The 22,984-nt window shown below is 42.7% G+C and overlaps 2 protein-coding genes across 6 annotated transcripts in view; both read left to right on the forward strand.

Annotated features, from left to right (window-relative positions):
* Positions 1–17,063, forward strand: part of HEATR3 (HEAT repeat containing 3) — a 22,842-nt gene extending 5,779 nt beyond the window's left edge. For all 4 annotated transcript variants that reach the window (XM_055818688.1, XM_055818687.1, XM_027781586.2 and 1 more), the window contains 11 exons: positions 197–306; positions 660–800; positions 1,566–1,849; positions 2,504–2,594; positions 5,664–5,821; positions 6,855–6,937; positions 7,188–7,324; positions 9,760–9,848; positions 10,684–10,827; positions 10,930–11,106; positions 12,049–17,063. In XM_055818688.1, the coding sequence (XP_055674663.1) occupies positions 197–306; positions 660–800; positions 1,566–1,849; positions 2,504–2,594; positions 5,664–5,821; positions 6,855–6,937; positions 7,188–7,324; positions 9,760–9,848; positions 10,684–10,827; positions 10,930–11,106; positions 12,049–12,168 (1,534 nt within the window). In that variant the 3' untranslated portion in view covers positions 12,169–17,063. The remainder of the gene's footprint in view (positions 1–196; positions 307–659; positions 801–1,565; positions 1,850–2,503; positions 2,595–5,663; positions 5,822–6,854; positions 6,938–7,187; positions 7,325–9,759; positions 9,849–10,683; positions 10,828–10,929; positions 11,107–12,048) is intronic.
* Positions 17,064–19,544: 2,481 nt separating this feature from the next.
* Positions 19,545–22,984, forward strand: part of TENT4B (terminal nucleotidyltransferase 4B) — a 42,786-nt gene continuing 39,346 nt past the window's right edge. Inside the window, exon 1 of one of the 2 annotated variants that reach the window (XM_055818686.1) lies at positions 19,545–20,225. In XM_055818686.1, the coding sequence (XP_055674661.1) occupies positions 19,678–20,225 (548 nt within the window). In that variant the 5' untranslated portion in view covers positions 19,545–19,677. Of the gene's footprint in view, positions 20,226–20,596; positions 20,978–22,984 lie in introns of those variants that run through there. The other variant, XM_005233845.4, reaches the window with a different exon arrangement.

A 22,984-nucleotide genomic window follows, 5' to 3' on the forward strand; every position in this document is an offset into this window, starting at 1 on the left:
CCAGGGTCTTGCAGCTTCTCTTTCCATTTTATATAGAGTTGATCATAACCTCGATAAACAAAGAATAGCTGTTTGACTAATGTGTAGTTCTTAGGGAGGTGTTTAAAATGTGAGTAACAGTGAGTACATGTTACTTAAAATGTTGTTACAGTAATTTTTCCTGGGAAAAGTGTTATTAATCTTTTCTGTGCACTAGTGAATGCAACAATACTGCAGTATACATATTCAATAAAGAAGGATGTCTGGAGGCTGTGTTACATTACATGAAGAAATTTTCCACGAATGTGGATCTGGCTATTTCAGTAGGTAAGTGGTAAAAAGAGAAGATCAGGATTTAAAGATGCCTTTTTTTTTTTCTTTTGTGCATAATGCACCTGCCTTAGCATTACTTCACCTTTACAATTAATACAGCTAGTCCCATGTCTGATGTGGTACTGTCCTCGTCTGTTTTGTGTACAGGTTTGGCATAGAATGTCTTTTAATCTAAAACACAGTTTGTGAAGGACAGCATCGTGCCATTACAACATGATGCTACATGAAATGTTTTTTCCTGTGCCTGTGTTTTATTACTCCAGCTTTCAGGAAGATAATGCTTTTTCATTAGGAGAGTGGAAGGTACTGTTGGGTTTGTTAATTATCTTTGTTGTTGTTTGCTGCAGCAAACTGCTTGCAAGCAGTGACGGAAGATAATCCAGATCTTCTTTCTTCATTTAATGCTTCTGCACAACAAGTATTGGAAACTGTCATGTTGTGTCCAGAGAGCACAATGAAGCATATCCTTCTGAGAACACTGATAGCAGGTACAGTGCTCGAGGGCGTTCACTGCTTTGTGATGGAGAGCATGGCTGGTAAAGCAGGGTGGGAAGGAGAAGTCTTAGTCTTCTCTGTTACAGTCTGGTCATCAGATCGTCAAAAAGACTGTATAGGTGGTTCATGAGGTTGTTTCTGCCTTTTGGGGTTGTGTTTTGGAGTGACCAGATATTTGCAAGTAGTTTTAAAACTGCCTTAAATGCTTCATTCTGAATTCAGTAGCTGCTTAGTGCGATAACTCATTTTAACTGTTCATTTGGTTTTCAACAATGAAATGAGTCAATAATAAGTAGTAAGGAATTTATTTTGATCTTAATAGGTGCGGATTTTTACCTCATTCTCTACTTTGTGTTCTTTCTACCTCAAATGCTTAACCATGGTGTGATTTTTTGATACTGGAGTGTAATAAATTAATTTTGAGAATCCTTAGAAAATGGTTCTATCATGTAGATTTATTATCACAGGTAAAACGTGTCACCAGGGTCACTCCACAAATACTCTGTGTATACTTACGTGCTGAAATTTACTTAAGCTTAAGATGTGGGCATAACGTAGTTACTACAGATGAATATATGAAATGCTAAACAGAAAAAAATAGAAGTCTGTAGAGAAAAGACTTGGAACATTCATACTGAAATATAAGCACTGAATATTGTAAGCAATGGAGGCTGTGTCCTTAAAAAATACATGGCTATTACAGAGCTGGGAATTGAGTATTTTGAATATATTTAATGTTTCAACTATCTCATGTTTAGGTACTGTCTGGAATATCAAGGATACCATTCCACCAGGCAGCCTGGGAAGCATGGTTAATGCAATCCTGAAGATTTTTTCAGAATCGTTAGCGATAGATGCTGGTGAAACAATTATTTGTATGAATGAAGCTGAAAAAAACAGGTTAAAACTTGCTACGGAGGCAGAAACAGAGGAAAATATGAGTCATGTTACAGACAACTGTGTTTTGTGTGAAGATGATGACATGGAAGAAATACCAAAAGGAAAAGTCAGGAGAGAAAATGACATTTCAGATCTTCTTCCAGTAAGTGTGTCTGGCTGGCTCTTGGACAGCTCAGTGCATTTGGCTGAACCAAATGAACCAAATGAACCAAATACTCATAGTAAACTACCTATGAGTATCACTAATCCTAAATCCCAAATAGCTTGACTGTTTTAGCTAAAACTTAAAAGATGAACTTGGAGAACTTCAGCACAACTTTTTCCAGTGTGGTCAAGTTGCACAGCCCATCAGGAAAGTGCATTTCCATTTTTTTTCCTCTAGTGGGAAGGTGTAAGCTTATCTGACACTTTTTGCTGTAGCTACTGCAGGGATTTCTGCATAAGGCGAGTGAGATTTTTAATGGTTGTAACTGTTCAGTCATGGGTGAAGGTGGCTCAGGGGTTAACAAATGCATTCACTGTTGTGTACATGAAAAGAGTAACAGAAATACTTTTCTGTTACAACTTTAATGCAGGTGGCATTTCTTGAAGGTGGTAAAATTTGTTCTGAAACATCCAGCAGAAGGATGATAGATAATGCCTCTTGTGTGGGTGGTGGTTCTTTTTTTTAAAAAATTTTGGTGTAGGATGGGAGAGGAAATGGCTGGATTGTAGTTTTTAACTGACAGCTTGGGTGCTTTAAATTGCACTGAAATGTTTTACAATATTAAATTTGGCTCTTGTTTTTATTTTTTAGTCTGATAAGTGGGAACTGAAAGAAGTGACAGCTTTACTGATGGCTCAGCAAACTGCTCTGGAAATCATTGTTAATATGTGCTGCAGTGAAGGTCTGTAGGAATCTCTTTTCATTGCAAGTGTTGGTGATGCATTTGTTTCTGGAATAGGTCATGTTTAGTTTGCTGTTTGGTGATCTTAGCTTTTAAGGGCAAACACACATAGACTTACTATGGTCCCAGATACCCTCATCTGGGGGTCACATTGGTTTCTAATTTATAATTTAAGTGGGTTTTTTTCTCATTTTAAGTTATTTCTGTTGCTTACTTTTTTTTTTTTTTGCATGATACTACGTGTGCCAACATTTAAGAACAAACAAACAAAGCACTTGTGCTGAAGAGGTATTTCCTAAAAAGTACTGCAGCAAATGCTTTGTTCAGTTAAAGCGCGGTCTGAGTGTTCATCTGAAACAATATGGGTGTGAATCTTATTGCAGGACAGGGGGAACAATTTTTTTTTTTTTAAAGCAGATAAATCTTGTAATTTTGATTTAGTTTTGATACTACAGGTGTTGTGAAAGGAGGAGAGAGAGCTTTTGTATGCAGCTTTGGCAACAATGCAGGTTTAGGTTGTTCAGAGTTCTGTCTAGATTAAGATTTTTTTTGGAGGAGAAAGGAAGGCTGTGATTCTCTGGAGAGAGTAGGAAATAGATACAGAGTATCTTTTATAAACTTTGATACTCAGTTTTGATAGCTTTTCTCCTAATCTTCAGGAAAAAAAATAAGTGATTCTCAAATTCTGTTTAAAAAAAAACAACCTAGGAACAACCAAACAAAACTAATCCCACATTAAACCCCTCCAAAACTGAAAACTTTTAATTGCTACTACAGTTTGTAAGCCTGATGCAAATGTCATTGTGTAGTAGATAACTTTCTGTGTAAATCTTTCAGGTTCTAATAAAATCCACAGTAATACCCACTTATTCCCAATGGTGATTTTTTTTTTCCCCCTCTTACAGTGCAAGGAAATTCTGTACCTAGTATATGAAGCTCCTTTCATAACTGCTTTTCTCATCTAATGAGCTGTAATTCATAAGCTCTCCCCTTTAATTGGAAAATCTCTTGTGGATAAGCTGCATATTCTGCCATTCACTCAGTGTAATGTAAGGTTGATTGTGTTGCATTTCACTACAGTGCTTTACCCATTCATGGGCAGACAGAAACATAGTCTGTAGAAATTAAGAGGAATCCAGAGGCAGCTGTTCATTTAATTTTCGAGTTATTTGAGGACTAAAATAGCTTTAGCCATTATGCTGAGTTCATGGAAACACTTGGCTTGCCACAGAACTGAGGGAAACAACGAGGCTGGCAAGAGACACATTTTACTGGCCGACATTTGGAAGAAGCGGAGTCCTCTCCCCATAACAGGGACACGGGATGGAAGGCGGGAGACTCCAGCATTGCTGTCCAGTCTGTAGTTCTTAGGTTACCAGTGCTAGTTAAGATGGGATTGCCAATGGAAATGCCTCTGTATTTCCGAGAATGTTGCAAAAAACCTGACGTTAGTTACGGACTAATGTTCTAGAGCCGGTTCCTGCTTTGCCCTGGGCAATCACTGTGAATGTACGACGGCTGTTGTCTTTATTGTTGCTGAATTGCATGGTCAGCTTATATAGTTATCATTTAGTTTTCAAGGAGGTTTCTTTCTTTGCTTTGTAAAGATGCAGATGGAATTTATTTAGAAGAAGCAAGAAACTGACTGAAAGGAGGGATGTTTGCTTTGTTCTCAGGCTTGTTGCTACTGTGGGTGGGTAAAGCATAAAATACAACTGTTTTTTCGTGCAAATGCTATTAACACCAGCAAATTATGGCTGTAGAATTAATTCGATAGTGCCATAAGCAAAAGAAGAGGTCCATGTGATGCAAGTTGCCACAGCCTGATGAATTATTTGCATTGGACAGAGAGTAGTCATCAAATTCTTAAGCTGCTGCACAGTGCAGGTGAAATGCATTCATTTAGACCCTTCTTGCTGTATTTTAAGTGAATGAATTTACCTTTGGCCACAGAAAAAGTGCATGGCTGTTTCTGTAGTCACTACACCACGTAGATCTCACATTAAATCTGTGTTGTCGGACAAAATTACTTGGGGGTGAATATGTTTTTTTTTTCTCACAGTGGTTAAATACCCTGATCTGTGTGTGCGGGCAGAGCTTTCACCTGTCAGTGAGGAGGTTCTGTCCAACCTGTAGACTTAGGACTTTTGTAAACACCAGTGCCACACCAGTTAAAATGTAACCAGGTTTAAAACAACTTTAGATAAATCAGTGTAAACCCTGGGGATGAGGCTCTATCAGTTTAAATATAAATGATGGACTTAGGTTGTGCTTGTCAGGCCAAGTCTGTCTTTAGCCATGAACAGATTATTCAGTTTACAGTGGCAGTGCCTGCTGGTAATACAACCTCAACCCCTCTCGCCGTGTCTGCTCTTACAGATCAGCTAGTAGAGTAAATCAGGTTAAGTATAAACCTAGTTCAGGTTTATAACTATAAACCTAGTTTAATTTACTTAAAATGTGTTGTCTGAAATGGCTAACAGAGATGATCTGGCTTGCTTTGGCTTGTTTTGCTGTCATCATTTCCTTTCAACTGGCCTTGCTGTGGAGACAGTAACATCTTTATCCAGCCCAGTTAGAGGTCATCTGTCTGTGGCTTCAGTATTGCCTGAGAAAACAGTTGCTCTAAACCAACTGCAGTTAATAAAGAAGTTAAACTGGTGTAATTGCATGTTGGAATCTACCTCAGAAAGTAAAATGGTATAATCCAAGTTAAAATCTTAGTGAACAGTTTATTAAATGTTTCTCTATACTTTTTTTGATACCTTTAAGTAAGCATAGTTAGTATCAGAAAATGAAGTACCTGTGTACAAAAGACCTGTCCTACAAGAATACTTGTTGCTTGAGTGGATATAAAAATAAATTAAAAAAAATTAAATAAAACAATTTAAACAAAAGCTGTATAATATTTTAGAACTGTGGCTTGATGGCACTTGGTTTCTGTGGACTTCATTAGAGTGCAAGAGCTTAAAGACTCCTAAACCAAGAGGTGGAGACCTGTATAACTGAGAAGTAGAATACCTATTGCATGAGTGCTGTTATATTTACAAGTCTGTCTCTTGTTTTCAGATCCCTCTGATGATGAATGGGAAGAACTCTCCAGCAGTGATGAAAGCGACTTATTTATGGAAAACTCATACAATGAGGGGAGTGGGCTGCTTATGTCACCCCTGTGCCTCTCTGATGAGGTTAACTCAGCATTTCTGAACAACCTCATTCCAAAGAAGGTATTGTCTTTTATTTCCATCACACGGTACAGTCTTTCCCTTCGGCCTGATTTGTATCCCAGGTTAGGGAAACAAATTATCCCAGTCCCTCTGGAGAAAAGGAGTATTTTTTTATATCGGTTTAGCTTCACCTTTTTTGGCCTAGAGGTTGAGCACCATCACGAGCTGTCTTGACCTAAGTAACTTCTTCGTGTAAGTGGGGTTCATGTGTTTCAGAAATCTGGTGGGGTTTTTGGTTTCGTTTTTTTTGTGTGTTGGGTTTGGTGTGGGTTTTTTTATTTGGCTTTTCCAGAATACAAAGTTTATTATCCCTTGTCTTGGACTCCTGCAAAAAGAAAGGAAACTTTGAGTAGAAGCATGTCCGCCGCATTTCCATACCGGTGAAGTGGGGTGGAAGTAACCTGTGAATGGCAACAGTCAGCACTGAAAAAGTACAAGTTCCTCTTCCACCTGTTTTATGCATAGTATCTGAAGTACAGTATTTGACACTGGCAAGAATTCAGGTGTTCTTGTTTCAGAGTTGTTTTGATCGTTCTTATTTGGGGTTGTGAAGATGAAGTTTGTCATTTGAATCAGTTATTATGCTAGTTCAGCAGCATTGTAGAATTCTAACCCAAGGCATAAAGGTGCAAGATGAAAATATTCAAGGCTTTTTGTATTTAATAGCAAGCAGTCTTAAGTTTCATGGCAAAGTCTTTTAGACTTGCAGCTATCTGAAAATTCTGTAGCAGCATCTGTAAGAGGAAAGACCTAAATAAAAAAAATAGCAGAGACCTAGAAAATCACCTTTTCTTCAGTATGGTTGGATACTTAAAATATGCCACGCTAAACCCAGTGTATAATTGCACCATTTGAGTGATTGAGGAAGATTCTGGCATTTTTAGCAGTTGAGACACTTGCTACCTGGAAAGCTTTAAAATAGTAGTTTGAAGTATCTGTTTGACATTTAGCAAAAATTTCAGTCTTCCCTCCAAACACATTTTAAAAAAGAAAAAAAGCTTTATTGCTAAACCTTTCTTTTTCCCCTCCCCAGATTCTTGAAAAAACTGCTTTTCCGAACAGTGTTGCTCTAGACATCTGTATGCACAATCCGTCTTGGAAACCATTAATTAAAAAGTAGGAATTTCATTGTCTCTCTTACTGTTTTTCATTTATATTCAGTTGTTTTAGAACTCTTAGAAAGATTGCCCATCTTTGGGTTACTTTTAAGATGTGGACGATGGCAGATCTGATACATGATTTTGAATAAAGAGATACAATTCTGTAAACTGCACAGCGGACCACAGCCTTACTTAATTCAAGATTCTTTGTATTTCGACATCTGTTGTCAAAGAGATCTGCTAAGTGCATTTTTTGTTTGTTTCAGACTGAATGCAGTGCAGTGTAGAGCTTTAACGTGTCTTCATAGCATTTTGTTGGTGTCAGATGTGGATTGTCTTGGAGGAGCTTCAGCACTTCAGTCCCTTGCACAGCATCTCTCACAGCTAGTCTTCTCTAAAACAGGTAAGATGTAATATAGCTGTAAGGTAGCCATGTACGTTGGTAAGTTATTGCCATTTTGTTACTAATTTTATTCCTTTGGTCTTTCAGAATAAAGATACTGAATGTCGGAAATGTGCTGACAAAACAGTGTATCCTGATAGGATGTGTTTATCCAAGTTGCACCTTGAGCAAGGATGCTTCTAGTGCGAGAATGTGCTTTGCATCTGTGTGCGCACAGAGAAGTAACTAAGTTTGTGGATGAGTCCTGCCCTGCTGTAGGACCGGAGCTATTTGCTTGATCATATTTGTGATCATAGCAGTTTTTCATCCATCAGACAAGCCATGAAGAACATGGGATGTTTTCTTTTTAAATGTGCCAACTAGCCTAAATAGATACGTGAGAAAAGGGTACCTAACAGTCTTTCACATCATTTTTTCTTGGAGTCTTACAAAGTTACGGCAAAGGTGGTTGTTGCAAAAATCTTAAGAATGTACATGCTTATTACAGTAGGAAAGAGAGCAGCTGCCTTATCTCCAGGACATGCTTTGTGCATATGATTGCATAGCTTTATTGAAAATATATTTGGAGTAAGAACATGTGCAAAGGTTTTATGACTTAATAGGAAAGCTGCTCAACTTCCTGTTGTGGTGGTGGCTTCATTTCAATGCAGAAGGCAGTAAATTTCATTTTTGTAAAAACACTTTTTTTCAGAATATCAGATATATCATGGTAAACACTAGAACGTATCCACTCTAGTTCATCCAAGGCACATTATTTCATAGAGATATTGTGATGGTTTCCCTATACATCTGCTAGTATCAGTATTATTGCATGGTCTAGTGTAGATACACAGCAGTTAGCGTTTCCAGCTACCTCCTGTAATCTTATACATCAAATCAGCATCATTCCTATAATACTGTCGGACCATTTACGCTATGATTTCTCTGTTTCTGATACTAGAGAAGCTCAACAGAACTGAAAAAAAACCGGCGCACACCCCCCCCAACCTGGTTCCAAGCCAGCAGTTGGTTTCTCTGATAGTCTGCGTCATTCAGACTATTCTGATAATCTGTTTTTGTTTTAAGGTCAGTGATGACGGCTTTTCAAACAATATGAGATATTCTTCAAGGCTGGAAAAGCTTGCCAATTCTCAAAATTGTTAGGAAGTGTTTTTCCTAAGACAGATCTGTTGAAGTCTAGCATATGCATGGCTTTGTTGTTTCTTGTCTCTTACAAGCTTGAGAAACTCAATTTTCTTCCTTCCTTCAAGCGTCTTCATTTGTAGCCACAGATGTGGTATATGTAGTTTTTCTTTGCTGTGGTGTATAGTATGACACTGCATTAATGCTTGAAAATGCATCTGCCTGCAAAACCTACTTTTTTTTCCTCGGTGTCATTAAAAGCATGTGATCAGTCTATGGGAACACTATTACTGAGAGTGTAATGCTTGAAAAACCAAAATACCGGAAATGAAAATATATATGAAGACACATGCAAGGAAGTTCACACGAAATGTCTGTCTCATGCTTGAAGACCAGTCTTCCAAGATTTCAGGGTCTACATGTTACGCTTTGCAATAGTCAGAAAGTTCTTACATGATACTGGAGAAGTGGCTAACTGAAGACAGAGGGTACTAATAAATCAGTTTAATGGCCCAGGTCCGTTTTTATTAACACGGTATTTTTTTGTTAATAGTTAAATACTATGTAATAAAAACTGCCAGATAGAGTTGATTACATACCAGCATGTAGTTAGAAGGAATTCTTTGGTTTACAGGGTGAAAAAGAGGCATAAGGATCTAGCTGCTTGCATGGGAAAGGAGGAGATACGCATGAAATAATCAGGAGGTTCTGCATCTGGAGTGGTTCAGAAAATAGCACATTAGAGGCAAATAAAAAGCTTCAAGAAATGCAGAACATGCATTGAAGATGATGGCTGTCATTGATGAATTTGTAGTTAAACAAGAATAATGCGGTGATTGAGTCATACATTTCTGAAAGGTTACTTAAACAACTGGAAAACATGCTATTCATACAAATTGGAAAGAGTCCAGTGTCTAAAGCCTGTTTTTTAGACAGAAGAAAGCAGTTAAAATACAGAGCTTCTGTGGTTTTCTCAGTTCCTGTATTACGGCCTCCATGTGATACCGGTTTTCAAGCTTCTGTTCTGATGGCAATGGTTTGTACCATATGTTAGGTCACACAAGTGTCTTAACCAGGGATGTGCCTGAAAATGAGGACTGACTGTGGTCTAACCTCCAGATGCAATTAATACTGAATTCAAACAGATCACTATGGTTACAACCTACAAAGACCAGTTTCTGAAAACCTAGCTCTTCCTGTTTGTGGTAGTTCCTGGAGGAACAATTAAGGGATTAAGGAATTTGTATTTCTTTGCTTCTTGTATCCTTTATCTTACTGTTTAACTTTTGGCTCTGGGTTCAATTCTTTGACAGAACTCCCGACAGACACAGAATTCCTGGAAGCCATAACCAGCGCTTTGAGGGCTCTCCTACAAACAATGGCATCAAATAACATCTCCCAGGTAAAAGCTTTCAAACTCAAATGCTCTGGTAGGTTCAAATTCATGTGAGATTGTGCTGGAAAGTTTTTGAAACAAAACCATTTAAATGAAGTGCTAAATTTCAGCAATTGCGAACACTGAAAGAACAGATTTAATAGCATTCACTCTGTGTCTTTCATGGATGGACCTTACAGGAATACTTGTTATGTACATCTCCTCCTTAATATGTAAGCAGATGAAAGGTATTTCAAAACCAAAATAGCAATAAACCACAGCACTATCTTTAGGGAGATGGGTATAATGACAAGCATTTAGTAAATTAGCATGTAGAAATGTGGATTCTTAATTTCCTGATATGATCTAGGTGAAGTTGGTTGTCCTTCTAGAACCTCGGTTCTAGATTTGATTTAGTTTTGAATAGTGAATTAGTGAGCTAAATATAGGAATGAAACATAATTGTTTGTTATATGGAGATGTAAAACTAGATGGTCTGCTGGTCCTTTTGGCTTTAAACTGAAAAATTAGCTTCTAGACTGTAAGTTGTAATGAGTTAGAAATAGCTATCAAGCTAGGTAAGTCTGTGAAAATCCCTTTGGGCTCAGAGCATTTTCCTTCAGCTTCATGACAGCCTTGGTTATGTTCTGGAAGAAACACCTTAAGTTGAAAGGGAGAGTTTCAACAGTTTTCTCGCTAATTACATTTTCAGAATTCATGTAGTTTTAATAATACAGGACTCTGTTTCTCTGCTATAAATTTGCCAGTGTTCTGTAAAAGCAGATGTTCTGAATGTTGTATGTGAACATTTCCATGACAATGTAAATATGTCTGTCTTCCTTCTTTTCCCCTTGCTAAACAGTGTATGACTCCTGAGCAGCTATTGGCTTTATGTGAAGCTGGTATTCACAGCAGTAATACCAGTGTTAGAGTGAATGTAGTGAGCATCCTTGGAATTTCTGGCAGTGTCCTGGCAAAAGGGCAAGATACAGCTGAAACACTAAAGGTGAAAAGGCAAACTTTGCATTGCAAGCCTAAAACAGTTTTGATACTTCTTTCAATTTCCTTAAGCGTTGCTGGAAAAAATAATTTTTCTCTCTTATTTCAGATGATTGGAAAATTTCTTCTGGAGGTTGCTATGAAGGAATCTTCTCTTGTGGTAGCAGGAGAAGCCTTGGATGCACTTTTTGATGTATTTGCAGATGGTAAAGAAGCAGAAAAGGCAGCGCTACAGATCAAGTTGCTTCCAGCACTGAAAGAATTTCAGCCAGTGTTCAAAATGAGGGTAGGCATCAAATACAGCCAGCTCAGGGTCTTGACACACAATGTGGGGTAAAGCTTTGAGATTTGGGCTGGTAGAAGAGATAATTAAGCAGGAACGTATGGCTTTATAAGATGACCAAAAAAACCCCCAAACCACCCAAATAATCAAATTTCGGACATTCTACTTCAGAGGAAAGCAACTACATTTATCTTGCAGTTCATGGAACCATGAAGGTAACAGAGCAGCATCTGCTTGCAACATCTGCATTACACCATCAGCATTATTGATGTCCAAATCACTGTACTGTTCTGAAACCTTTGTAGAAGAAAATCTTGCAGATGTCTCTGGAGGAGAACAGCTAAATTGATGGGAAAGAGGTCCCTTCTGAAGCTGCATTGACATCTTTTGCTTTTAACTTGCTGTACTTGCAAGTGGACATTCTTGTTCTGTTGTTGGTTAATTAAAATTGATCAGGTATTCTGTATTTTTCAAGAATCACAAGGCCAAAACTTTAAACTGGAATTTTAGGTACATTCTTGTCTTAAGTAGAGAATGACCTTCAATATATTGCTTCATCAGTCAGATGAAGCCTGAGGAGTGACTTTCATAGTCTTAAAGCTGAGCACCACACACACAAAATACATACCTGACAGTGCTACAATTGGTTAGTTACATGTACAAAGTCTTTAATCTAAAAAGCTACAGAAAATAAGTGTGCCCCAGATTTATGAGTGAAATGGCATGCTAGTAATAGTCCAGGTTTAGGCAGGGATGTATTATAGTAAAGTGACCTGCAGAAATAATGGCTGGCAACACACGTGCACGTGTGAATGTGTTGGGAGTTCTCAAAAGGCAGGGGTAGCATGTCTTGATAGAAGACGTATATAGAATTACTATAAACTTCAGGTGATCTCCTAGGAGAAGCTTATCCATTAGTAAAGTATGTATTTTTTGGTTTTACAGATGCGAAAAGAAGGCAAAGGACAATACAGTACAGATCAGCTGTGTGTTCTTGACAATGTGAAGATGAATTTGAGAAGATTCATTGCGTATCAGGAGACACTAGGGAAAACCCCAACTTGAAACATCGAGGAACTTTAAACTAAGGTTTCCCTTATTGAATAATGTTTTCCAAAAATATAACCGTTTTGAACTTCTAAAATCTGTTGAGCAGAGCAGTTTTGCTTTCATGTTAATACTGCATTTTTTTATGTTCAGTATTTTTATACTTTTGGGTTGATGCAATATGAAAGTCAGATCAGTGTAAAAAACACAGCATACTTTGAGTGTTAGCAGTGGTAAGAATGTGCTTTTGCAGTCTTGAGGTCTGTACACAGCACCACTGTCATTGTTTAGAAATCTTTACATATCCTGGCAGAGAACTGTATTTGCAGGACAAAGTCATTTGGAGAATATTCTTGGTTATGTTTCAGATCAAGAAAAAAAAAATTAAAAGCTCAAGGTATTTTTCAGGGAATTGAGCAGTGGCAGAATGTTCGTATTTGCTGTTTGCTCTTACCTATGTCGAGATTTGCACAGGCACCTATGGCAAACTCCCCAAGAGAACTGTGTGACTAGCATGTAGATTACTGTCAGCACTTGGATCTGTTACTTCATGAGGTTTTTTGAAGAGAAAGCTGTTTCAGATTAATTTCTGATAAAGTCAGTATGATAGCTTTTTGCTGTGGAAATCAGCATAAAGAGGATCCTAGACTTAAACACAGTTCCCTGGTTTTACTTTATTTTGATTGGTACTTCTGAAAATCAAGTCTCCTGACTTACTTTCTTCCTTGTAATTTGACAGGAGGATGAATTTGAATTCAGGGAAGTAGTAAACCCAATAAAAATATCTTTATATGCTGAGGTATTATCTAAAGTAACTTTATAATTGCTTAAATTATCTTTTTCGTATATTTGTGATAGAGATTTTTAGGGTGTAAAATAGAGAAACTATTTTCAAAAAATGTCACTGAATCATGTAGATTGTATGTGAACTTCCATATATCAAAAGCTTTGGTTTTATTTCTGTGAATGAGATCCTCTCATACACATTTTTTTACGGAAAAAAGCCCACAACCAAACACGAAAACATTTTGTTACTGCTATTTTTGAAATGGGAAGCTTTTGCCTCTCTTAACATGCTGCCTTAGCACAGGCATCTAGTTTTTGGCACAATTTTGCCCATGGTGTTAGGCATGGAACTGTAAAGACCAAATTTGCTCAGTTTGTTAGATTGCAGACTCTTAGATTGGAAAGCAGGCTCAGGGACCGACCAGATAACTTGCAAATGACTGACGTTATGAAATCCTGACATACAGTATTTTGTCAAATGCAAGAGAAATTGAAAAATAAGTTTAAGCAGCTGTACTGCTTGGAAGTCCTGTTATTGCTATTACTTTACAGGAGTTGGATGAAATGTGTGATGTGATGCGATGCCTGCTAATCAAATGAATGAGTGAGAATGTGGGATCGGGAGGGCTCAGGGGCCATTGAGCCAGGCCTGGAGAAGTCCAGAAGTCAGAGGGAGCACAGAGCAGTTGAAAGGTTATCCAGGGATTTGGCAGGGGCAGGCAGTGAAGAGGGCTGGAGTGTAACAGCTGAGGAAAGAGTAGCTAGGTCGATAATGGCATAAGACTGCGCGGTGCGTGGATTTTAATCCTAGTGTTTGCTTATACTTGCTGTATACTAAGGGTAGTATAATATTAGCCTGAGAAAAAGTATTAATGTTAGTTTGGAGCACTTAAAAGGACATTCACACTGGAAGTTCTGCTTTCATTTTCTGGGTGCTACATTGAACTGCAGATGATCTAGGTTGGAAAGGGTCTCTGGAGGTCTCTTAGTCCAGTCCCCTGCTCAAAGCAGGGCTGACTTTGGTGTCAGGTGGGTTGAGCAACTCCAAGGATGGAAATCCCACAGATTTCCAGTGCTTGACTGCCCTCGCTGTGCACTTTTTTTTTTTTTTCCCTTTTTTCTTTTTCCCCTGGTACCTTCCCCTGCTGCAGAATGCACCCCTTGTCCTTTGACTGCACAGCACCAAGAAGAGGCTGGCTCCATCTCATCTTATAACCCCCATCTGCTAGTTGAAAACAATTATATTCCCCTCTTCCCCAGGCCAGATAAACTCAGCTCCCTCAGTCCTTCCTTGTACACTGTGTATTCTAGCCCTCTAACCACCTTGGTGGCCTTCTGCTTGACCTGCCCCACTGTCTTGTACTGGTGGGCCCAAAACTGGACAGAGTACTCCAGGTGTGATCTCATGAGTGCTGAATAGAGGGAAGTAGTCGGTCATCTTGACCTGCTGGCTATGCTGCTGCCAATGCAGCCCGTTTTTTGTTTTTTTTGTTAGCCATCATCACTGCAAGGGTGCCCTGCTGACTTCTCTTCCACGTACTGTCCACCAGGACCCTTAGGTCCTTCTCTCCAAAGCTGCTCTTTGGCTACTGGGTCAAGAACTTGCTTTGTTTCATGGAATTACTCTGTCCCAAGTGCAGGACTTTGCATTTTACATCAAGTGTAGCAGTCAGAATCTGCTTCCTGGGAACTGGTAGGACAATGAAGTATGTGATCTTTTTGTGTAGGATTTTTGTGAGGAGAAACGTTTCCTCTTCAAATATGAATCCGAAAGTTGCAGATAAACTTATAGAAGATAGGGAATCCACTAGAAAACCTGGTTTTCTTAATATAACCTATCAGACCCTGTTTTTTTCCTTCAAGTGAAAAGACACACTGTCATTTAGGTCGTAAACTATTCCAGCAGTAGCATGGATTATTTTTTTTTTGCTATGCACTAATCAGTTGAATGTCTTAAAAAAATAATGTGTCCTAATAGGATAGTTGCATAGTATGAACCATATCATTTGCAGAAATACATGACTTTTAGCACTTAAAATACTTGCTTCTGCCTTCTAGTACACATGCCATTTCTAGCTAGTAGTGGAAAATGAGGACGTGCAAAGGCATTTTGGTTTCGTGTGAGTTTGTACTAAAGCCCTGACGTACAAGAACTTGAACAATCCCTTGACCCATCCCTTTCATCTGAGGAGACCACAGCACTTGAATGGGGCTGTCTGGCTGAGGGCACGAAACACTGACAAGCTGGTGGCTCTGTCACCAGCTCACCAGCTATGGTTGGGTTGAGAGACAGGTAAGCTGTCCCTGCTTTCTCTGAATGAGAGAACCTTACTCTGCCTAGCTACCAGTTTAGTGTAACTTCCTTTTGGTGTTTAATGGGCTTGCAACTGAACGAGAGGTAATAATTTTGTACATTAATTTAAAAAGCACATTCTGCTTATAAGGGACAAGATAGAGGATGATAGGAAAAGTGTGGAAGACTTTGAAGACTTTTGTCTGTGGAAAACAAGGCAACTTCCCAGTGCTTTAAAGAAGTGTCAGGTGGGGGCCTGAAAACCAGATGAGATTTATAAGTACAGAAGAGCTATGCTGTAAGATGGGGGCTATAGAAGTTGTTCTGACCCAGTTAAGGAAAATTAAGGCAGCAGCAGAAGTGACGATGTGGTGCAAAAAAAAAATGTTTCAGGGGCTCTTTTGGCACTGGTTTATTTAAGAAGGTTTAGGGTAAGCTTGAGATGAAGGCAAGATCCTTGACAGCCTACAAAGGCAAAGACAGATCTTGACGATAATTTGAGGGTGGCAGAAATTGGACTGATCTAGACAGTGTGCAGCATAATTAAATAGATGTTAAATAGACGTAAGTGATCTTCATCAGTTCATGTAATCACACAGATGAGACTGGTATCAAAAAAGGTATCTGAAACTGAATTTGTTTGCTTATCCTGGTCCTTAAGGCATCATCTTGTCTGTGCTTCAACTAAAAACTGCAGTCCTTTGAAAGTATGGATTGATGCTTTATTTGTCTCCCTGTCTGACACCTAGCACAACAGAATCTGGCTCTGAGTTGAGATTTTATACCAAAATACGTACTGAATTTAAATCAGTCTATGGTACTAAGTAAAGAGTGTGAAGAAGGCTGTGGGCTCCCCGCCCCATTCAGAAACAGTACGACCGGTGGCATTTGCTGCTGCTTTGGCCTCTCTGCAGCCTGCAAAATGTTGAATCCAGCTGTGTAGATAAGACGTTATCGTTGCTATGTGGTTTTATTTTTGCTCTCTATGAAAAACAACTGGTAAGGCTTAACTAAGCATTTGTTGTGCAGTACTTCTTATGTGTCACGCCTTGACAATCAGAAGATGGCTGTATACCACATTATAGTCAATAGTTCAACTATTTGGGGGTTGTGGTGTGTGTTGAAGGTATTTTTTTGCACAGTATGTTTGTTTTTTTTTTAAAAAAAAGATTGTTGTCTTAGAGGAACAAAAATAACTTTAACCAGTATTATTTGGCTTGGGTTTATGTTTTGTGTTTTGAGATAAAATATTAAAAAAACCCCAAAGCACAGTAAAATTACGAAGTGAGAACTGTGTTACAGAACAAATTCATTAAGATCTGCTTGTAGTTTAAGTATTACAAGTGAAATGCATATCTTGTGGAATATTAACGTAAAACAACCAACCAAAAATGTGCATTAATTCAAGTTCTGTTTCCTTAGTAAGTAATTTTCAGTAAAAGCATTCCCAGGGGATTGCATAGAAATGCCTAGCTGCACATTTAGTGTTGCAAATTCAAATTCAGGCAATGGTAGTGGTAATTGAAAATAATGTTCCTCCTTTCTGGTGCAGGTGAATTGAGCAAACAGTGTAAATACAGTTTGCGCTGGACATACTGTTAAGATATGTAACATTAGGGTAACTGGCAAAACCTGAAAACTGTTTAACAGTCACTGTAGAATAAGGAATTTGAAGATTTTCCACAAAGGCTGAAACATGGTGAGCCTCTCTGTCTGAAGAAGCTTATACTTGAGCAGTGGGGTTTTTTGTCTAATTTTGAAATAAATTTAAGCCATTAACTTTTGTACCTTCCAAGAAAAATAGCGTGCGTTTAAATGAATTCACTCTAATTTCGTTTTGGTTCTGTATTATTTTCATAAGTTCCTTGTTTCTATGAAAGGCATTTTGTCTGCCATAATTCAGTGACCACATAAAAACATAGTTTGAGACTGGCACACAAAGGATATAGCAAGATGCTTTTTTTTCTTTCAAATCTGAGTATCAGGAACTCCTTGCATTACTGTTTTCTTAAGGGCTTAAATGAAACTGCTTGTGAACTGACATAAGATACCATTGTAATAATCTGTACACTGTTAGAATGACTGCGGCTGTTACGTGTTCTCAACACAACGGCAGGTCCGGATGCAGCCCTGGGATTGCGAGGCGCTCACACAAATACCGATACCACTCTTAAAGATTATTAGGATGTCGGTATACCTTCTCCCAGTTTTGTGTTCCTTTTGTTGACAGAAAAACCCTGTGATGATTCTTAGTTTTCTTTCTCCTCTGACATGTGAAATTTTTTTTGAACTTTTAAGGAAAATTGCATTGGCCTCTTCCCTCCTTCCTGCCCCTTGATGGAGAGTGAAAGGCACTTCCAGAATTTAACTGAAGAATGACTGATTCAGCTAGAAAATGCATGATGCTTCTAAATAATGTTTTCTGAGAAGTGCTCTTTTTAGTAAGCAAAGAGTTAAAAATTCAAAGTCATCATTAAAAAATCACTTTGACCTTATTCATAAGTGGGATTTTTTTGTTGGGTTGGTTTTTTTCTTCTCTTCTTTTTTAGTGTTTTGGGTTGGTTTTTTTTTTTTTTTGTTTTTTTAAATACGCTGTAGATATATTCACCAATCTAAAGCCTTTGTGATACTACACCACTTGTGTCCTGGCTTTATTTGCTTGGGACTGGGGTTGCTACTGAGGAATCCTGTTAATAAACTTCAGTCGTACAAAAAAACCTTGTTTACATTTATGTGCTATGAGTGTAGAACAAATTGTTTTTTGCAGAGCTGGCTTAAAAAAAAACAACCAGGAAACTAAGAGGTATATTTTTCAGTTACTGCTGTCTCTTGAAGGGTAATATGCAATCCTTTATTAGATTTATGCTCACTTTTCTGTGTTGTGTTTTAAAAAAAATGTTTACGAACGGAAACTTTTTTTGCATCTTTGATGTAAGAGGAACATCAGGCTAGTCATTTTCTAGTTACCTTTTGCTGGTATATATGTAGTTCTCAGAATAACTGAAGAACATGGGTATTGGAAAACAGGGTTATTCGGGGTGCTTTTTCTCTGCTTCCAAGCTATGCTCAAGTCCTGCCCGTTTCCACTTGGCTTTTGGTGGTAGTTGTAGGTACAGATCCTGATTCTCAACACAATTCAGCATGTCAACTTGGAAGCCAAATTCCACCCGCTGTAGCTGGGTTTCTGTGACCATGCAGATGTGACACCCTGGGACAGACTGGGGGAGGGCTGGGGACACAGTGTGCTGCTCTGGGCTGGGGGGGTGGAGAAGCCGGAACTTCAGGCTTGGGTTGTCATCAGGGAGTGATGCTGGGACTACTGCTTTGCAAAGGGTCCATCTCACGTGATTCTTGGCATTGAAACGCAGCTTTTTCATTCCAAACCCTCCACCTCCGTCTGCCTAAAGAGAAATCCTCTCCCGTGCAATTCTGAAACTATGGGAAGCACCAGGCCCTCCACACACACACAGTATGCTGGGACCGTTCTAGCCCCTATTAAAGATGTTCTAAGGCTGTAGAATGGAAACGCTAAAAATAAAAGCGAATCTGACCAGAACTTGTACTACTCAATGCCGTTTTGCACACGTAACGTGTTTTTTTCCATCTGCAGAAGCGCTGGCTGTACGAGTACGGCACCTAGGCTCCTTTTCCCTCCTTTCGAGCCCGGTGAAAGGCAGGAAGACCCCGAAGTACCCGTGAGCGCCCCAAAAACAGCCGTAGGGGAGCGCAGCGGCCGCGGGCGGTGTGCGCGCAGAGTAACGTGCGGCAGCGCGCCGGCCCCGCTCCGCCCGCCGATCGCGCACACGGGCCCGAGCCCGCAGCCCCGGGCGCGCCTGGGCCCTGCGGCCGCCGGGCCGGTCCGGGCCGCCCGCGCCGGCGGTGCTGCCCCCTGCCGCCCGCCGATCCCGCCTGCACCTGCCGCCGCCGGAGCCGGGCCGCGGGCTCGTCCTCCCGGCGCGGCGCGGCCCGGCCCGTCGCTGCCGCCGCGGCGAGGCCCGGCGGGGCTCCCGGCAGCCTGTGCCGTGCCGAGGGCCGGGCCAGACCGGTTCCGCCGCCGGAGAAACCGGCGCTCCGGGCCCGCTGCCGCCCGGCCCCGGGGCTGCGCTCCCGGCGGAGGCGCGAGGGAGGGCCGGGCGGCGGGCGCGGGCCGGGGGCGGCGGGTGACGGGCCGGGGGCGAGGCCGGGGCCCGCCGGGGGCCCGGCCCGGCCGCCGCCGCCGCCGCCCCCCTTCGTTGCGCGCGGCCCGTGTGCCGGCGGCCCAGCCGGGCCCCGCCTCGCCGCGCTCGCCAGGAGGGGCGGGGGCTGTGGAGCGACGGCAGCGAGCAGGCAGGCGCGGAGCTGCCCTTCCATAGGAGCCGCCATTAGCGCTGGGACCCGGTGACTGGGTCTCGGCGTCGGCGGCCGGCGCGGCGCGGGGAGCGGAGGCAGCCGGGGTGGGTCCCCGTTTGATGGATCCCCGGATAGCCTGGTTCCAGCCAGAGCAGCTCGGCCCCTCGAACCGCCTGTGGATGCAGATCTGGGAGACCACGCAGGGGGTCCGCAACCTCTACTTCCAGCAGCAACAGCAGCAGCAGGAGCAGCAGCAGCAGCAGCAGCAGAGCGCCCCCGCCGGGGCCGGCCCGGTCTCCCCGCCCGGCATGTACCGCGCCCCCCGCGCCGACCCCCAGCCCGACTTCCTGCCGCTCGAGAGCGCCAACAACCAGCACAACCGCAGCCACCACCAGGCCTCGCCGCCCCCGGGGGCCGCCGCCTGGGCCCGGCCCGCACGGGGGGGGCCGCCCGCCGCCGCCGCCGCGGCCGCCAGCAACAAGAGGAAGCGCGACAACAAGGCCAGCACCTTCGGGCTCAACTACAGCCTCCTGCTGGGGCCACCCGGGCAGGGCCGGGCCCCCGCCCTGGGGGACGAGCCGGCCGCCCGGGCCCAGGCCGGCCTGGCCGAGCCGCTCTACACCGGCACCCCCTGGAAGAAGAGGAACTACAGCCAGGGAGTCGTGGGGTGAGCGGCCGCGGCGCCGGGCCGGAGGGCGGCTGGCGTGGGGGGGTGCCGGGCCCGGCCCCGAGGCCCTGCTCGCCCCGGGGTCGGCGCGGGGAGCGCGGCCGCCCGCCGGGGCCGGGCAAACGGCAGCGGGGCGGCGCGGTGCCGCGCACGGGGCGGCCGCCGAGGGGCGGCGGGGGCCGCAGGGCCGGGGCGCGGCCCAGGCCCGGCTCCGGCGGGTGGCGCAGGCTGGCCGGGCCGGGGCCGCCGCTCGCCGGCGGCGGCGGGGGGGAGACGGGGTGCCCGCGGCTGTCAGTGCCCGGCGAGGCCGGCCCCCGTGCGGCCTCCTGGGCTGCGCGGCCGGCCGGGGCGGCGACTGCCGGGGCGGGGGGAGCGCCTGCCGCGGGTGCCCGGTGCATGCTAATGGTGCGGGCACGCCTTTCCGCAGGGGACGGGAGCCGCTCGCAGGCCGCTCCGCTGTCACCGCCCGTGCACGTGGGGCGCGGTACCGGCTGCTGGCCCGGTGCGGCGCCCCGCCGCTCCGCCGGCGCCCCGCGGCGCTGTACCGGGTGTCTGGCGGGGCCTGCGGAGCCGTCTCGCACCCTTGGCTGCTCACGTACACGCTGCGGGGCTGGGCCCGGGGGGGGCCGCTGTCAGCGGGGCAGCTCCGGCCCCTCGCCGCGCTGCCGGGGCTCTGCGCTGGGTGTGGGGCAGGCGCCTCGCAGCAGCTACAACTTGCCGAAAAAAGAATCATCTGCTGCTGTTAAACGGAGGTGCGTGTGCGAGGTGGTTGTGCAGGGAGAGTGTTTTTCCAGAGGTGACAGAGGGTACGCACACGTGCTGGCCCCAGCTCTCGGAAGGAAACTTGCATGCATGTATAGAACGTTATGGATGTCAGTATGGGATTATTAATGGTTTTCATGGGTCACTGACTGTGGAATGCGTGTGCTGATCTGAGTGTTTTGCCCGTAGTGGGTTTGTGTTAGCTCAGGTCTCGTCGGTTGGCGTTGAATGAGCCCACAGAGATCGAGGGCAGGCAAACCTGTATCCTATGTTTAGCAGAATACTCTTTTGAGCTCTCACTCCTCCCCCCCCCCCCCCCCCCCCTTTTTTTTTTTTTAAACGCAGGGTTAGCTTTTGATATGGATGATGCCCTGGGTAAAAGCCATTTAGTAACTTATGTGGTTGGTTGTTTTTTTTTAAGTTCATGCTTTTCAAAATATAACCTTTGCCTTGACCCACAGCATACCTCTCCTCCCCGTGGCAGGAGCACGTTGACGTGTGTTGGACTGGTTAAGTGTGAGTTTCTGGTGTGGTGTCTGCAGGTGTAATACCCTTGCCAATCCTTCTCCTTTACAAACGAGTCTGGCTCGGTTCCAGGTTTCAGATGGCGGAGGTGTATGGTGACAGCCGAAGGCCCAGAAGAGCTCATTTTAGCAATCAGTTATGTTTTGGGTGCTGTCAGTTTGTGTGTGCCCAACTTGTACCTAAGGGTCCTTCAGTCCCGTCCTGCTGGAAAGCATTGACCTCTTTGCCTTCCAAAATCCACCGTTCTGTAAGATTTGTCAAAATGACTCTTCAGGTTTGCTGGTTGCTTTGGAAGACAAACTCTTACTGCTTCTGGCTGCGTATTTTCTTGCCAGCTCCTATGTTACCTTTAGTGCTGGGGTTATAATAATTCATAAAATGACACTGCAGAAGCATGCTATTTTAAGTTCTGTAGTCACTATACATTGGAACCTTCCATAACTTGCTTCATATGACTTAAAAGCAGTATGTGCAAAACATACCAAGTACTGCATTTTTGTAGGTTAGTTTTTGGACTCTGTCTTCTAGCTTGTCACTCACTCACTTGAAAGTTGAGGAACATTTTTAGAAGTGCCTTTGTCTTTCTGTCTCATAAATCCGTAAACTTTTTCCCTTTATCAAAGATACGGGGGAGGAGGGGGGAAGGGTGAGCTTCAGAAAGAGATTAATAATAATAATATGTACCAAAGTATTCAAGGTGGTAGTATTCAGCGTCTGTTGCTAGAGTAGAATTTTGGTGGAATCTGTTTCAAACTCCAACTGGAAGTGTGTTGTAGACAATTTATTTTTTTTTTAGTAGTATCAAAAAGTACTGAAACATGTTGGTCTGCATTTGGTTTGACTGTCTAGTTTGTGGTATATATTTACGTGATGCTGAGGTTCTGTTTTAGCTGTTTCTTGTCTCTAAGATACACCCCTACATTGCTTTTCCTGAATTACAGAAGTGAATGGTGCTTGCTTCTAACAAGCTATTTATTCCAAAGGTATTTAGAGGCAGTTGGCTAACAATCTTGAATTAAAAATTGTGAAAACAATTTCTGAAAGGTGCTGAAGCCTCTTAGGAAAGCACAGGGAACACTTAGGTCTTGTGAAGGTTGCAGTGTGACTGACTGGCTGCTGGCAAGGCTGTGTGAAACCTCCCGTGGAACTGCCCGAGGTCTGCGCTGAGGTGCTGCCATCGCTCCCGCCTACAAGTCTCTTTTTTAATAACTAACTGTTGTAAGGTGTCTGTCTCGGGTCTTGAGATGCTGTACAGTAATGATGGATAGGGAGGTTTGTAACCTAGCAAATGAGATTATTGCTGAAGTAAATATTTATAATTGTTTGCAACATGAATTCCTAAAATTGTGTTGACTAGTTCCAACAGTTATTGAGAAAAAAGAAGATACCTGCGTTACTTGTGTGTTAACAGGTACCTTTTCCTTCCCTAATTGTTTCGATGCAAATTTTGAAAAAGTAATGAAGGCTCTTAA

The sequence above is a fragment of the Falco peregrinus genome, chromosome 14 (assembly GCF_023634155.1).
Source record: "Falco peregrinus isolate bFalPer1 chromosome 14, bFalPer1.pri, whole genome shotgun sequence".
NCBI lineage: Eukaryota > Metazoa > Chordata > Aves > Falconiformes > Falconidae > Falco > Falco peregrinus.